Source organism: Dama dama, chromosome 24 (genome assembly GCF_033118175.1).
Source record: "Dama dama isolate Ldn47 chromosome 24, ASM3311817v1, whole genome shotgun sequence".
Taxonomy (NCBI): Eukaryota; Metazoa; Chordata; class Mammalia; order Artiodactyla; family Cervidae; genus Dama; species Dama dama.
This window is the reverse complement of record NC_083704.1, coordinates 22,267,031-22,283,785: the sequence shown is the minus strand read 5'-3', so window position 1 is coordinate 22,283,785 and position 16,755 is coordinate 22,267,031. Positions and strand designations below refer to the sequence as shown.

General features: G+C 54.3%; 2 protein-coding genes across 2 annotated transcripts; one reads left to right on the top strand and one right to left on the bottom strand.

Annotated features, from left to right (window-relative positions):
- Positions 1 to 47: 47 nt before the first annotated feature.
- Positions 48 to 8,535, top strand: CRELD1 (cysteine rich with EGF like domains 1). The gene is made up of 11 exons (XM_061127971.1): positions 48 to 146; positions 693 to 885; positions 1,124 to 1,206; positions 3,991 to 4,101; positions 4,405 to 4,496; positions 5,156 to 5,332; positions 5,417 to 5,512; positions 6,437 to 6,520; positions 6,702 to 6,797; positions 6,978 to 7,112; positions 7,880 to 8,535. Exons 2-11 carry the CDS (start codon positions 712 to 714, stop codon positions 8,092 to 8,094), a joined length of 1,263 nt encoding a protein of 420 aa, XP_060983954.1. The 5' UTR covers positions 48 to 146; positions 693 to 711; the 3' UTR covers positions 8,095 to 8,535.
- Positions 8,536 to 8,620: 85 nt separating this feature from the next.
- On the bottom strand, positions 8,621 to 16,077 carry PRRT3 (proline rich transmembrane protein 3). The gene is made up of 4 exons (XM_061127959.1): positions 16,017 to 16,077; positions 12,404 to 13,478; positions 12,037 to 12,192; positions 8,621 to 11,439 (listed from the first exon to the last, which is right to left on the bottom strand). The coding sequence occupies exons 2-4, from the start codon at positions 13,419 to 13,421 to the stop codon at positions 9,680 to 9,682; spliced, it is 2,934 nt and encodes a 977-aa protein (XP_060983942.1). The 5' UTR covers positions 13,422 to 13,478; positions 16,017 to 16,077; the 3' UTR covers positions 8,621 to 9,679.
- Positions 16,078 to 16,755: the final 678 nt, after the last annotated feature.

Here is a 16,755-nt window from a genome sequence, read left to right as displayed (position 1 = left end):
GGCATGGGGTGACGCAATAGCACATGGCCCGCTGCTATTGGCTGTGGCGTGGGTTCCGCCCCTCCCGGCTGCGGAGTAGGCGGCGGGCGCACGTCTTACGCAGCCGCTGCGTTGGGAAGACTGAGCTGCTGGCGGCCGCGGGCTGGGTGGGTCGTCTCTTTCTCCTCCGCGGCCTATGTGGATCTGGATCCTTCCTTGCCCACTAGTGGGCCACGCCTTTGCCGTCTGAAGGCCCTGGACCTGACCTCTTCATATCCGGATCCGGGCTCCTCCACCCTCCCCCACACCGGGGTTCCGGACTCCTCCCCCCAAGACCGTTCATCCGGAGTCTTCTCCCGCAGTATTTAGGAATCTAACCAGTTCTCCATAATTCCGCTGATTCAGCCTTTTAGAACCGTATTCCGACTCTAAAACGATGGGCTGACTCCTACCTCCTTGCCGAGGATCCTGGCCATCTCCCCCCGCAGCGGCGAGGATAACTTATTACCGTCCTGGAATTTTAGAATAGCTTCCTTTCCCTAACTGTCTCCCCTCCCTCGGACTTAACCCAGTCTAGCCTTCTTTTCTTTTTTTCCCCCCTTCTTTTCTTATAACACAGATCTGGGCCCCCAGACCCGCAGCACCGCAGAACCCACCCTTTTCCTTCCCACTTGGCTTCCCTAGTGAACCCTCCCCATATCCTCTGTCTACAGGTCCCCAGCCTGGGAAAAGATGGCCCCAAGATCCTCAAGGGGCATAGCCCCAGCCCTGCTCTGTGGTCTGAGCCTCTTCCTTGGCTTCCCAGGCCTGGTCTGGGTCCAAATTTCTGTGCCTCCCCAGTCTTCTCACCACACTGAGCCCCATCCGTGTCACACCTGCCGGGGACTGGTTGACAGCTTCAACAAGGTGGGTGCGTCAGCAATGTAAGAGGAGGGGCCAGCTACTGTGACACAGGGGTTGAGAGTTTGGAGCTCTGGGATACAAGTCTGTATGGACTCATGTCCCAGCTTGGTTACTTGCTGTTTGAATAGACTTGGGCACGTTGCCTCTCTGCCTCAGTTTCCTGGTTTGTGAAATACAAGTGCTGGAATGTGCCAGGCAGTGTACTTAGCTATTTAATATTACTAATTTTCTCCATTTCCAGGGCCTGGAGAGAACCATCCGGGACAACTTTGGAGGTGGAAACACTGCTTGGGAGGAAGAGAAGTTGTCCAAATACAAAGACAGGTAAGAAAGAGGCTGGAGGGGTGAGTTTGTATACCTAACATCCCAGTTTCTGCTATGCTGGTGGAGGCCTAGAGACTCGTGGCCAATGTCTCTGAATACAGGACAGCACTAAACAAGCCAACCAGAATCCCACCTTCAAGGAGCTTACGTTCTAGTAGAGAAGACAGTGAATAGATAAGTTGTTATTGTTTAATCATTAAGTCACTTCTGACCCTTTTGCAACCCCGTGGACTGAAGCCCGCTAGGCTGCTTTGCCCATGGGATTTTCCAGGCAAGAATACTGGAGCGGGTTGCCATTTCTTCTCCAGGGGATCTTCCTGACCCAGGGATCAAATCCACATCTCCTATATTAGCAAGTGGATTCTTTACCACTGAGCTACTAGGGAAGCCCAACAAATTAATAAAGTCATATCAGGTGAAGCAGGATGGACTGCAGATTAGTGGGAGACATTGCATTCAGCGTATGACATTTGAACAGAGACCTGAGGTGCAGAAGTAGACTGCAACAGTTCAGGAAAGGGTTTGGACAGAGTGGGACTGAGCTTGATGTATTTGAGTAGCGGTTGGATTTGGAGTGAACTGAAGGGAGAATGGCAGAAGATGAAGGCAGAGGGCCCGGAAAGTCACAGACAGACATTTAGATTTTGCTCTGAGTATATCAGGAAGTCATCAGAAGGTTTGGAGCCGGGAAGTGATAACAGTTTTATTTATACCTACAAAAGGTCTCTCACAGGGACAGATTATAGGGGGTGGTGGTGGAGGAGCAGGAAGACCAGTTGGGAGGCTAGGTCATAGACTAGGCATGTTGGCAGTGGTGGATATGGTGAGAAAGGGTCAGTTTCTGGGTTTATTTTGCAGATAGGATAGGACATGATGATGGAATCATTATGAGGTGTGAGAGGAAAAGAATAAAAGGTGCTCACTCCGTTTGGGGCCTGAGCAACTGGGTGAATAGTGGGACTGTTTTCTGAGATGAGATAAATGGGTCTAGGGGAGGCATGGAATGAGGTGTTCTCTTTGGACATGTTGGGCTGCAACGTCCATTAAATAGTCAAGTAGAGTTAGATGTAGGAGTCAGGAGTTCAGGGGAGAAATAGGGCTGGAAACATGAATTTGACAGTCATCAACATATAGTCAGTTTATAAAGCCAGGGAACAAGATGAGATTTTTTTTTTTCTTTCTCTCCATTTATTTTTATTAGTTGGAGGCTAATTACTTTACAATATTGTAGTGGTTTTTGCCATACATTGACATGAATCAGCCATGGATTTACATGTGTTCCCCATCTTGATCCCCCCTCCCAAGATGAGATTATATTGAGAGGAGAGGCCCGAGTCCTAGACCCTTTAGCTTTTCAAAGTCTAATCAGGGATTGGAATGCCATGCTTGAAATTAGGCCATGTTGTCAGTTGTGATCCTTTGTACCTACGGGAAGATAGATCACTTCACCTTTGATCCTCATCCTTATCCGTAAATTGGGAGTATTAAAGTCAATCCAGTTTTATATGATTGTGGTAAAGATTAAACTGTGATTAAACCGCTAGAAAGAAAAGTTTTGTTACTATGTAACATTGGTCATTTTCCTTTCCCTCAGTGGGCCTCAGTTTCCTCATTTGGGAATGAGGGGGTTGACCATGGTAACCCTAAGGGCCATTCTAGCTCTATAACGGTTCCTGTTTTTTGGTTTTATTTTAAGTCACCACCTCCTATATGCCAGGCACTATGCCAGACCCTTTAAGCATAATGTAATGCATTTTTTGTATTGTATATACATTAAACATTTTTTTTATTGTTGTAGAATGCAATAACATAAAATTTACCATTAGATAAATTTACCGTTAGATATACCAATGTATATTAAATATTTAGTATATACATTTAGTATATTCAGTGTTTTGCAACTATTACCATCATCTAGTTCCCAAACAATTTCATTCCCCAGAAAAGAAACTCCATCTCCATGGAGCATCATTCTCTCTTCCCCCGGCTGCTGGAAACCACTAATCTGCTATGTGTCTCTGTGGATTTGCTGATTCTGTTGGAATCATACAATATAGCCTTTTATGTCCGGCTTCTTGCACTCAGCATAATGTTTTCAGGGTTCATCCACTTTGTAGCAGATATCAGTACTTTATTACTTTTTAAGGCTTAGTTATATTCTGTTGCATTAATAGACCACATTTGTTTATCCATTTATCAGTTGATGGACATTTGGGTTGTTTCTACCTTTTGGCTACTGTGTATAGTATTGCTGTGAATGGTTGTGTACAAGTTTTTGTTTGAACACCTGTTTTGCATTCTTTTGGCAAAGTATCCAGGAGTGGAATTACTGAGTCATATGGTGATTCCATGTTTAACTTATGGAGAAACTGCTGAATGGTTTCCACAGTGGCTGCACCATTTTTCATTCCCACCTGCTATATAGGAGGGTTCCAATTTCTCTACATCCTTGCCAACACTTGTTATATGATATGTTTTTAAGCACATCTACCGAGCAAGGCTATCATATTATGTTGTACAGATGCAGGGACTGAGTTATTTTCCAGCAAACCTGCAGGGGAGTCACTGTCCCCATTTTACAGATGAGAAAACATGCCCAGGAGAGATTAAATGACCTGTCCAAGGTCACATCACTAGACTGGAACCCAGCTCTGTCTGACTCCCAAAACTAGTACCCCTTGGCCTGTGGCCTTTGACATTGTGGCACCAGGTGGGGGAAGGGATTATAAGGAGGGTAGTAGGTGGGCTGGAGTGTGTTCCTACCACCCCTGCCTGTCCCGTCAGTGAGACCCGCCTGGTAGAGGTGCTTGAGGGCGTGTGCAGCAAGTCGGACTTTGAGTGCCACCGCCTGCTGGAGCTGAGCGAGGAGCTGGTGGAGAGCTGGTGGTTTCACAAGTGAGTGATGGGGGTCTTCCTGGGAGGGGCTCAGGCCAGGCCGGCTGGTAAAGCAGGGGGTGGTGAGCTCGGGGCTATGTCCTCCTTTGGCTCCTTCCTCCAAACCCACATGTGCCAAGGACTGCTGGGGAGCCCAAGCTCCCTCTCTGAGCTGCAGTCTACACCTCTGCCAGACAAGACGAGGGCGGCCTTATGGGTCCTGTGCCCAAAATGGCTGTATCACAGATGCTGTGGGAGGTTGGGGGGTGGGGTGGGCAGCACCTCTGACACTGTCTCAGCCCCCGCACTGTCCCTCCACCTCAGGCAGCAGGAAGCCCCCGACCTCTTCCAGTGGCTCTGCTCAGATTCCCTGAAGCTCTGCTGCCCCTCAGGCACCTTCGGGCCCTCCTGCCTTCGTGAGTTTTTCCAGGTCCTCTTGGGGGCTGGAAGGGAACTGCTGGGGCCAGGGGGCCAGTTGTGGCCCTGCCCCTGGCTGGCTCTGTGAGCTCAGGCTCCTCAGATCACTTCTCTGGACCTCTCTTCTCATCTACCTCACAGAGCTAGTTGGTGAGATGAGCAAATCAATGGGGAATGACTCTGAAAAGAGATACGGGGCTAGACTGAGTCATATGGGACCATGGTTTCTATCATGTATTTGAGAAATCCCCCCAGCCCCAGCCCCACATTTCCCATGCCTGGACTAAGGGACTAAGGTCTGACCTTCTTAGGGACAGGCCTTGAAGGCCCTGCTCTCACCAGCCTTTCTTCCACGCAGTCCTGAGACAGGAGCTGAACTTACTACCAGCCCCTTTTAGAAAAATCTCTCTTGCAGCTGCACATATAAAGAGTTAGCAACAAAGATGGGCAATGCAGTCTTCCTAAAAGAAAAGATTTGTGATTAACCTAACCATTCCACAATGGAGTGGTTAAGTATTTTTCATAAAGTTTTATGACAGAATATTATGGCATTGTTAAAATGGTTTCCTCTCCAAAAATATTTACTGACATGGGGGAAAATACTCTCTACATAAGAAGTTCTATTTATGATCCCACCTGGTTCGGTGTCTGCCCACAGCCTGTCCTGGGGGTGCGGAGCGGCCCTGCGGTGGCTACGGCCGTTGTGAAGGGGACGGGACTCGAGGGGGCAGCGGGCACTGTGACTGCCAAGCTGGCTACGGGGGTGAGGCCTGTGGCCAGTGCGGCCTCGGCTACTTTGAGGCGGAGCGCAACGCCAGCCATCTGGTATGTTCGGGTAGGTAGCCCAGAGGCGTGGGGCCGGGCACGGGTGAGTGGGATGCCAGTCTGCCCACCCTCATACTTCCCCCGTTGTGCCCAGCTTGTTTTGGCCCCTGTGCCCGCTGCTCAGGACCTGAGGAGTCACACTGTTTGCAGTGCAAGAAGGGCTGGGCCCTGCATCACCTCAAGTGTGTAGGTGAGTGGCACCCTGTCTGGGAGGGCAGGCAAGGGCTTGGTGTCCCATCAACACACATATCTCTAGGCTCGACCAGTCCAGTCTCCATCTTCATAGAGAAATATCAACCTGGGTGGAAAAGCGGGAAAGTAACCGGGCACTTTCAGTAGAGACCAACTGTTGTGCAGTGGGAAATGTGTCTCATCCAGTTTGGTGGTGGTGGGGAATCAGGAGAGGCCTCTTGGAGGAGGTGTCAGCTTGGGTCTGGTCTTGAAGATTGGAGAAGGGTTAGCCAGGGGAATGAGGATACTGAACTTGGGGTCAGGAAGCCTGTGTTCGAGACTTAGTTTGGTCCCTGTCTTATCATTTAGATAGGCGAGGGTAAAGGCTAAGCTGCTGTAACAGAAAGATCCCCAAAGACTGTGGCTTAGTGAATATAGAGGTTTCTTTTCATCTCATATCAGTCTTGAAGCCAGTGGTCCAGGCTAGCAGAAAAGCTCCGCTTATCACGGTCATTAGGACCTGGATTCCTTCTGTCTTCCTGTGCAGTCCTCCCCTGGGTGTTGTCTTCCTGGTTGAGGTTGGATCATGGGCACCTCTTTGTCTCACCACCTGGCACTGAGGAGGTGAGGTAGAGAATGAAGGGCACAGAGCATCTAAGTCCGTTGTTTTAAGGCCAAGCGAAAAGTGCAGCATGTCACTTTTGTCTGTGTCCCCTTGGCAAAAACTCGGTCCCAAGGCCACAGTTAGCCACTAAGTTGAAAACCAGTAGTCTCCAGGTGGCCAGCCCGAGTCCAGCTGCATCCCTGTGTCCAGGTGGCGGACAGCCTGCTGTCTCAGCCACACTCTTTGAGCCCGGGCAAGTCCTTTCCCAACCACCCTGGCCTCAGCTTCCCTGTGAGTGAAGTGGGGACTGAAGTCTCCACCCTGCCGGCCTCTTCGCAGACATTGATGAATGCGGCACGGAGCGAGCCAGCTGTGGAGCCGACCAGTTTTGTGTGAACACGGAGGGCTCCTACGAGTGCCGGGGTGAGTGTCTGCTTCTGTCTTCTGGGGACAGCTGTGGGGAGGGTGGGAGGGGCTGCCCGATGCCTTTCCCCACAAACTGCTGCCTTCCCAGGTGCCCCAACCCCTCCACCCTGGGTCCCTTCTGGAGCAGCGCTCCCCTAGGCCCACGGGCAGCTCGCCCTCATCTCTCTTCCTGCTCCAGACTGTGCCAAGGCCTGCCTGGGCTGCATGGGGGCGGGACCCGGCCGCTGTAAGAAGTGTAGCCCTGGCTACCAGCAGGTGGGCTCCAAGTGTCTCGGTGAGTGATCTGCCACCCACGAGTGCGTCGCCCACCACAAATCGACAGGGGCTAGACTGTGGACAGGGTGTGGGAAGGAAGGGCGGAATGTTGCCTGGGCCAGGGCAGCGGGGTGTCAGGATGTGAGTGAGATGGGACCCTGGTGGTCAGGGCTCTGAGCCCTCCTTGCCCTCCTTCAAGATGTGGACGAGTGCGAGACGGCGGTGTGCCCGGGAGAGAACCAGCAATGTGAGAACACCGAGGGCAGTTACCGCTGTGTCTGTGCCGATGGCTACAAACAGATGGAAGGCATCTGTGTGAAGGAGCAGATCCCAGGTGAGCCCCAGGAGCCGGGGAGGGGAGTTTCCTATACAGGAGGAGGGCCGGCAAGCCCCTCACCTGGGCAGCTGCAGACCTTCCCTTCCCCACCCCTTCACGAGGCTGCCCTGGCACAAGAACCCCACCTTCCAGGCTGGCCTTTGGTGGCCTCACCCTTCCCAGGGTAGAAAGGAAATCTGACTTGGCGTCAAATCATTCTGCCTCCCCAAGCCTCTTTCCCCATCTGTCCTTGCCCAGCTGCTGAGGGCTGTTGTAAGCCATGGGTGTGATGAGATGAAGGACAATCACAGTGATGGTGATAGTGACCACTTGCATGGTTTTGAACTACATGTCACATGCTGTTCCAGGCATGTTGTACATATTGACTGATTTCACCCCTAAAACAAACCCCGTGTGATAGGTCTTATTCTCATCCCCACTCTGCATAGTGGAAACAGGGACACAGAGAGATGAAACAGCTTGCCCAGGGCCCCAAGGTAAGCAGGTGGCAGAGCTGGGTGTCAAATCCAGGTGCTCTGCCTCTGGAGCCGGGCTTGTACACGTGCTCTGACATGACTGTCTTACATGGCCTTGGGCAAACCTCTCTGCACCTCAGTTTTCCATTTAGTGAAACACGGATAATAACTGCCCATCTGGGAGTTGTTCTCAGTGGCGAATGATGCCGTGTGGTGGCATGCCCAGCGGGCATGTGTGTGGCAGCAATGATCAGGCGTGTAGGAGGCTCCATAAAGAGGAAATGAGTGACAGGCGCTTCTCTTGCTCAGAGTCAGCAGGCTTCTTCTCGGAGATGACGGAGGACGAGCTGGTGGTGCTGCAGCAGATGTTCTTTGGTGTCATCATTTGCGCACTGGCCACACTGGCTGCCAAGGGCGACTTGGTCTTTACCGCCATCTTCATTGGAGCTGTGGCAGCCATGACTGGCTACTGGTTGTCAGAGCGCAGTGACCGTGTGCTGGAGGGCTTCATCAAGGGCAGATAATTGCTGCCACACCTGCATCATCTCCTCCTGCCCAGGCTGCCCCCAAGGTCAGGACTCTCCCATCTGGACACTTGAGGCACTTGCTTTATTTTTGAGAGTGGGGTAAGCACCCCCTCCCCACTTCATAGAGCAGCCCAGGCCCCTGGGGTGAAAAAGTAGCCCCAAGGGCAGGTGCCTTGAGATCTTGACCTTGGGGCACTGGGCCGGCTTCACAATGTGTGAATTTTTTTTAAACAGTGTCTCCTCGTGGCTGCTGGTGAGCTTTGGCCCTTGCCCAGGGTGGGGTTGGGGGAAGGTGTCCCTGCAGGGGTGGGCCCTTCACAGCCCCCTCCTGCCAGCTGCATGCTGCCAGCTCCTGTTCTGTACTCACCCCCCTGCCCCTCAGCCACTGATTTATTTATTCATCTCAGGAAATAAAGAAAGGTCTTAGAAAATGGAGAAGCTTGTCTTCCTACCTGTTCCCACCTGCCGTGGGTTGGCTTAAGCTACTGAGAGCCCTCCACCCTTGGGGAGGTTTCCTAAAACCCTGGGAAACTGAGGGCTCTCTTGATGGGAGGAGTAGAAGGAAGGCAAAGGAGAGCCTTGGCCCTGAAGTATGTTAAAGAGGAAGGGGGATGGCGGAACCAAAGGAATGGAACTTTCTCCGTTCAGTACTACCTATCATTTGCCAAAGGACCCTGACAAATGACTCTTCTATAAAATGGGCATGATAATGCTTCCCATTCAGGCTTAATGTGAGAATTAAGGTGATGGATATAAAGAGCTGAAAAGTGTACAGCAGATAGATATTCTATGAAATATTGGTAGCCATTACTTCTAAAGCCTCCAAGGGGACTTCCTTGGTGGTCCAGTAGTTTAGAATCTGCCTGCCAATGCAGGGGACACGGGCTCGATCCCTGGTCCAGGAAGATTCCATGTGCTAACGGGCAACTAAGCCCATTCACCACAACTACTGAAGCCCCCGACCTTGAGCCCATGCTCTGCAACCAAAGTAGCCCTCCCTGGCCACTGGCCAAGACTAGAGAAAACCCACACACAGCAAGGAAGATCCGGTGCAGACCAAGAAAAAAAGCCTCGGAGAGTTGAGTGCCCTTTCCTTTGGAATTCCTCCCTTCCACATTACACACAGGACTTGGAATCACTAGGTGGGTGGGTGAAGGGGGCCATCTCCTCTAAATAGGAACCTGGCAAGGGCAGAAGGAAGCATGAGCCAAGTCCTAAGGGTTTATTTCTTTGGCACAAAGAGGACAGTCTGGACAAGCAAGACTCATCTTCACCCTGGGGAATCTGGAGGGGATGTTTTCGGGCACCTGTACCCTGTTCCCCATCCTCAAATCCGTGCATGTCCACCCTGTATTCCGTATAAGTCTCGGCCTCTGTGCAAAATACCCGCTGAAAAAAATAGAGATATTTTAAAAAACAAAAATCCTGGGCTGGGGGTGGGTTCATGTCTGGCTGTCTCCGGAGGTTGCATTCAGTTGGAAGCCCAGGAATACTCCTGGAATGTCTTTCAAATGCTTAAAGTCCCAGAAGGTTTGCGCTAGGGCCCCGAGGGAGGGGCCCTGGTCCTGAGTTTCTGGACCCCTCAAAGCTCGATGGTGTCACTGGAGGCGCTGCGCGAGTCTCCCGTCTTGCAGCGAGGCTGGACCCCATTCTGGGGCTCCCCAGACCGCGCGGGAGCCAGGGCAGGAGCTGGGGTAGACAGTAGCTGCACTGTGCTGGGCAGCTCATCCAGAGGCAGACTATCCACCGACGACAGCCCGTGACGCCACGGGTTCCAGCTGATCTTGAGCGAGCCCCGGGAGAAGCTGTCCACGGAGCTGCCGGAAGCCGCCGCGTCAACTTCGTCCACCACGTGTGGCGGGACCGGGCCGCGCATGCGCACGTCGCTGAGCGACCGGCTTCGGCCTCGGAGGAGCGAAGAACCCAAGCCGTCGAGCTCCGCGTCGGGGTGACTGCCCCGGCGCGACCGCAGCGCGCCCCCGGGCGGCGGGGAGGCCAGGCAGCGGAGGCCGCAGCGTCGGAAGACGCTGTCTTGCACCAAGTGCTCTCGGAAGAGCGCGGCATCGATGCTGCGGCTCAGGTTGATGGGTGATGGCGGCCGCAGGTCCAACTCGCTTATCGATGGCGCCGGCCCCACGCTGCTGCGGGACAGTCCGGGGCCACCCTGGGGACCGCGGCTCAGTGACGCAGCCGAACCCCAGGCGCCGGAACTGGGCGTGGCTGGAGGCCCACCCTCCGCCGGATTGCGGATGAGGCTCTTGCTGATGTCCAGGGTACCTGCGCTGACGCCACTGGGCCCCGCATAGCAGTTGTTGGGCCGCTCCGGCACCTCGCTCTTGCTAGAGGGCGTGGGGCACGCCAGGCGCAGCAGCTTAGCCCAGCAAGCGTGCTCTGTGGGCGGCCTGGGCCGCGCGGAGGCCAGAGCGGCCAGCGCCAGGGTGAGTGCCCATGTCAGCTCCAGTAGGCGCAGCCAGAAGTGGACGCCCCACCAAGCCCACGAGAAGCGGCCCACCCGGCCCGGGCCCGGGTACAGCCAGAGCGCCGCCGCCAGCTGCAAGCCGCTGGCCAGCAGCCCCAGCGCGCCGGCCACGGCCAGCAGCCTCGGGCCCGGGCTGGCATCCCAGCCCCTCGGCCCGTCCAACAGGCGGCGACGGCACAGACAGAGAGTGCCCAGAGCCACGGCCGCGCCCCAGGCGCACGATAAACCCTGGGCCAGGAGGTTGAGCGCAGGCCTCGCTGACAGCAGGTCTGTGGCGAGCAGCCCCAAGCCGTGCGCCAACGCCAGCGCTCCCAGGAGGAGCGGGTTCTGCAGCTGCTGTGGCAGCCCCACGCCCAGACCCAGCAAGGTCAGGGCCGCCAGCGCGGTGAGTAGCAAGGGGAAGGGCAGATTGTAGAGCACCAGGCCGGCGCGCAAACCCAGCCGTGCCTGCGAGCCATATGGGTCGGTGAGCATGTAGGCGGACCGCAGCCCCGCCGCTACCAGCACCAGCACCGCCGCTACCAGCGCCAGCCGGGGCCCAGCAGGGGCGGCTGCCAGCGACGCCAGTGCCAACAACGCGGGCAGCAGGAAGAGCACCCCCACCCCGTAAACGTGCAGCTCCCAGGAAAAGCTCAGCACCCGTCGCAGGGGACCCCAGCGCAGAGGGGGTGCCGTGGCGTTGGCTGGGGGGCTGGAGGCAGGGACTGATGCCGTGGAGCTGGCTGAGGGCTCCGGAGGGGGTGGCTGGCCCAGGGCGCGCTGCGTGGTGACCCGAATGAGGCCCCGGCGAGACGTCGAGGGGGCCTGGACAGGGGGTGCTGGGGGATGGCTTTGGGGGCGCCCCGGCCACTCCTCGGCTTCATCTGCAATAATAACAATATTAAAATAGCCCTTTGAAAAGTGCTTTTGATTTCCCATCATGCTCCGGTGTGGTGAACAAGTTATATAACTTTGCCAAGCACATCTGTAAAATGGGGGTAGTTAACAGCATCCCCCCCCTCCTTGGGTTGCGGTGAGGATTAAACGTTTAGCATCGTCCCCACTAAGGGTTAAATGGATGTGTCCTGTCATTTTTATTGACATAACAGCAGTTCTCAATAGGGGCTGCATATTAGAATCACCTGGAGATCAATTCAATCAGAATTCCTCTCGTTGGTGCCTGGGCTTTGGAATTTTTTTCAAAGCTCCTCCAGTGAATTATGGGAGTTGGAGAATCTCTTGCACTAAATAAACCCAGGTTAATTTAATTTAAGACTTTTCTAGTCCCCAGAATGCAAATGACTTCTCCCAGAGTACCCAGTGAGTAGTAGTTTATTGTCCTATATTGTTTGAAGTTGTTGGTCAGTTCCTTTAAGGAGGTATTCATCCCCACTCATTCCCCACCCCTCCCCTATATACGTCACACAGGTTCTTTTATTCCAGAGTACCCGCTCTCACCAACCCCCCAGCCATGCCCTCACCTGGCTTCAGGGATCCCACAGGGCTCTCTGTTCGGTTTGCAGTTGGGCCAAGGTCCAAGGGGCCAGGGATGAGGGACTTGGGGGTACCTGGGGCCTCCACTGCACCTCTCACCCGCTGAGGGGAGATGGGATCTGCTCCATTCACTGCTGCCAACTCTGAAATAAAAAAAGCAGTCATCGCTTTGCCTGACCCTCCAGCGTTTCCCCAAATATAATCCTCCAGGAGAGAGGCATGATCACCCTCCTTTGCCAGAATGAGGTAAATGGGACCCAGAGGGACCAGAGGTCACACAGAAACGGGGACATCCAGTTGCCCTGGAACACTGCCCCTCCCAGCCCTGATCAGCACCCTCACTTTGATACTCACCTGGCTTGGGCTGCCCATCAGAAGTCTCTGAGATTGGGGGATCTGATAGTTGAGGTCCTGGTGAGCCCCTGACATCAGGGAAGTGAGCCTGTTTGGGGGAGGGACTTGAAAAACTGACTTCCCAGGCCTCCCCACCTCCAGCCGTCTTGGGCAGCTCCATGGACTGCTCCTCAGCGGGAGGAAGGCTTCTGGCCAGTGCCAGGTCTGGCTGGGACTCAGGCTCCTGAGAGGATGCCCCCTCAGCTGGTGATACTGAGCCAGTATCAGGGGCTGCTGGACCCTGTTGGGTGGAGAGGGGGCCTTGAGCTGCCTCCTGGAAGTCCTCTTCACCCCCACCCTGTTCTTCCAGCCCTGGCCTCGCCACAATATCCGGGTGGGGCGCAAGAGTTGGGGAAGGGCCCCTGTGGTCCCAGGGAAACGTCTCCGAGACCCTGGTCTTGCCTTTGGCCGATAGACCGTCATCTCTAGGTGGTAGCTGTCCCACTTGGCCTCCAGGTTCCGCCGACGTGGGAGGAACTGTGGCTAGCCGGAGTTGGAGTCTGGGAGTCGTGGGGAAGAAAGGGAGGTGGGGGGGCCCCAGTGGATAGGGGATTGGTGCTTCCTGCTCCATAGGCTCCTGTGAGTCAGGAGGTCCTGTCCAGCCCTGAGAAATTGGCCCTCGAGCCACCTGGAGGTCGTCAGTCACTGGGAGTCCTTCTCTCTGAGCCCCGTGGGCCGCTTTAGGTCCATGCAGGGCTGGGCCAAGGGTGTCTTCGGGCCTCTCTGGCATCTCCTCAGCAGGGACTTGGGCGACACTGGTGTTCCAGGGGCTCTCGTCTCGGGGCTTCTCCCCGAAGAAGTCGAAGGCCTGACGCTCCATGTCAAGAGGGCCCTTGTCATGGGCTCCAAGGGTCAAGTGTGGTTCTGAGTCCTCAAGGGGTCTGGGAAGGCCCCGGCCCAGGGCAGGGCTGGTCCCCAGGGACAGCAGGGGCAACAGCAGCAGGAGGCCATCCATGCAGCCCCAGGGGCTGGGGGCCATGCTCCACGCTGATGCCTGGGCCTCGGGCCCTCTGCTTCCAGTCCTTACCGGATGAGCCTGAAAAAAGGAGAGGGGGATGGCGCTTGAGGGTGGGGTCTCCCACGGTTACCCCACGGGGGCTGGTGGGAAAGAAGCAGCTTCCTCCTCTACCCGTTCCTTCCTGTTCAGCCTCTGCATGCTACCAGGAGTCCTTTTGACACTACCTCTCTGGTCATGCCACTTGCCGAACTGCAGAACCTTCGATGGTTCCCCATCACCCTCAGGAGAGAATATAAGGTCCTCTCCTGGCCTCCCAAGGCCACACCAGGCTGCTCACCCATCCCTCAGGACCCACAGAACTGCCTGACACTCCACCCCTTCGATAGTGCTCTTCCCTCAGGCTGGAATGCCATCTCCCTTCTTCACTTGCCGAAATCCTTTACATATAAATATATACATTTTAAATCCTATTGAAGGCCCAGCTCAAAAATTACAGAAGTGGAGAGGGAGAGGAATACGCCCCTGCCTTTGAGGAGGGACCTGGCTTTGAATCCCAGCTTCACCAGTTTCTGGGTGACTTACTTTTCCCCTCTGCCTCATGGTTTTCCCATCTGTAAAGTGGGTATAATATTAGTACCTAACTCCAAGGGCCTCTTATAAGACATAACAAAACACATGATGGGCCAGGCCCATAAATGGAGCTGAATAAGCATTAGAGCCCTCTGACTTTTCCTTTTGTCCAGAAAGCTTTCTTTCTCACCAACCCTCTAACCATGTCAACAAATAATTGGAGCACATACTGTGTGCCAAGCCTGGGGGATAAAGCAGTGAACAAGACTGGCAAGTTCCCTGCCCTCACGGAGATGGTGTTGTGAGTGAAAGACAGACAATGAATACTTTTAAATAAGGTGGGCTGTGGAGAACATAAAACAGGGGTAAGAAATAGAAGAATGGGGGACGGCTTTACACAGGAGTGCAAGAAAGGCCACTCAGGTGACATTTGAGCTAAATACAGAATGGGAAGAAGGAGTCATCCATTAGATGATATCCAGAAAAAGCATTTGCTGGAGGAAACAGAAAGTGCAAAGGCCCTTCACAGGAGAAAGGAGCAGAGAGAGATGAAATCAGGGAGGCAGGGCTTTCTCAAAAGCCACAAAAAGGCACCTGGATTTTATTCTGTGTCCCACCTAGGAAGCCAAGGGAGATGACAAGCATAGAAGTTACAAGGGAGATCTGAGAAGTGTTTTAAAAGGGGGAGAGAGGCCAGTGCAGAAATCCAGGTAGGATATGACAGTGGCTTGTTTCCGCTTGAGTATTTCTTTCCCCAACACCTCCACCCCTTCCTGTCACACCGGTCACAGAGTATAGTAATCTCCTGTCTCCCCCACCCGCCTGGGGCTTCTCAAGGGCTGTGTATTTCATTTCTCATCTCCAGTCACTGCATATGCCTACCCCAAGTATATTCCCTTACAGTTCCCCTTCCTGAGAGTCCCAATGTAGGTGGGAGGCAGGGAGGGACCCCACAGCCAGGAGAGGGGGACAGCGGCTGTGAGAGCCAGTGCCTGGGTGAGTTTAAGGGCAGAGACCCTGTTCGATTCCTCTCTGTGGACCACTTGTGCTCCAAGCTCCCAGCTTCCTCATCCTTGGTGGCTTGCAGATGCCTTGAGAAGCTGAAGAAAATGCCAGGTGGTCTCCCCAGGGAAATGTCCAGGCTCACCAAAGCTTGTGGGTAATTTTGGGGGGAATCAAAGACCCCTTAAACCCATCCCCCAAACTGAGTTTAGTTTCTGCCTCGTTAGTTCTTCTCAAACATGCACGGAGCCCATGCTCTGCTCCTGGCCCAGGCTAGGTGCTGGGGACCAGAAGAGAAGGCTCAGTTGCAGTGTCTGGAGTGGGATTGAGCTGAGGGGGAAGAACTGGAAGGCCACGGACACGGGCGCTGGTTAAAAACAGTTCTCCTTTGTTGAGCTAGTCCCCACTCAGGTTCCTGTGCTAAGCTTAGCTGCATGTCCTCGATTTCATCCACCCCTCCTGACACAAGCAGGTGTGGGTATATCCATTTCATAGGGGGGAAAAAAAGCAAGGTTCAGAGAGGTTGAGCAACTCAGCCAAGGTCACACAGGCTGCCAATGGTTATAGTAGGGGCTGTGAAACCCGCACTGGCTCAGTTTACCCAGGGGGTCCGAGAAGATTTGCAGAGGAGGAGGCAGGAGAGTTGGGCCTTCAACGATAAACATATGCCATCTGCTCACCACCCCCGATCCAAGAGATGTAGTCATCTCCGGATGAGCAGGGGGCTGCCCAGCTCTGGAGGCCAGCTGCTGAAGAGATTTGTTTTTTTTTAGTGGGGAGGGTGTTCTCCCTACCTCAGGGGCTGGGGCGAGGCCGTCCTGGGGGAGGATGCGGGCCGCCGCAGGGCAGCCTCAGGAGCCGGTCCATCTCGGGTTACCTCTCCTTTTCCTCCATCTCCTCTCCCCTGGCTCCGCGCCTTCCCGCAGTGTCCCGGGTGGGGGTAGGCGCTAGTGCAGACCCTGGCGCGCGCACCTGGGAGTGGGGCTGCAGGTCATACTCGCTGCCGGAGCCCCTCCACTGCCCGCCCCTAGTCCAGCTCCTCACCTGGGCGCCAAGCTGGCAGCCCCCGCGTTCACCTTGCGCGCGTCCCTGAAGCTGCGCTCCACGCCGCATCCTCCGAGATGCTCAGACTTGGCTAACAGAGCCCCGCGCTGCCGATCGGGGAGCCCGCCCACAGGAGTGCCGTCCCAGCTTAACCCTTTCCCCTTAGCGGTGGATTCTTCTCCCGGTCCTAAGCTCCCTTCTCTGAGAGATTCTCAGGGCTAAGTAGAGAAGCGAGGTAACCTCGGAGGGATGTGGAAATCACTTCCGCAGCATCCCTGAAAACGGGGCAGTCAGTCTCTGCTTGCATACCTCCTGGGACGGGGAGCTCACTCCCTTTGTTCTCTAGATCTGTGTCCTTATAGGGAGACATACACACTAGGGACCTCCTACAGGTAAATCCCACCTACAGCTTTTTGAAGGCACAACCACATACACATTTTAAATAGAAATGAGATCATACTGTACATATTGTTCTGTAACTCGCCTTCTCCTTTACTTCCCAATATATCCTGGCATATTTAGCATGTACATTTCTACAGTTCCATCTCATTTCTTGTATTCAGCATGGAGAATTGCAACATATGATCAGCCTGTCATTTTTACTTGGCCAGTTCGTGAAGTCGGACATGTAGGTTGTTCCTAGCTATTTGCTAGCAAGAATAACAAGGCACCAGCATTCCTGTACAGACATCTTTGTGCACATACACTGGTGTACCTATCATAATTTTCTGCTTGAGGC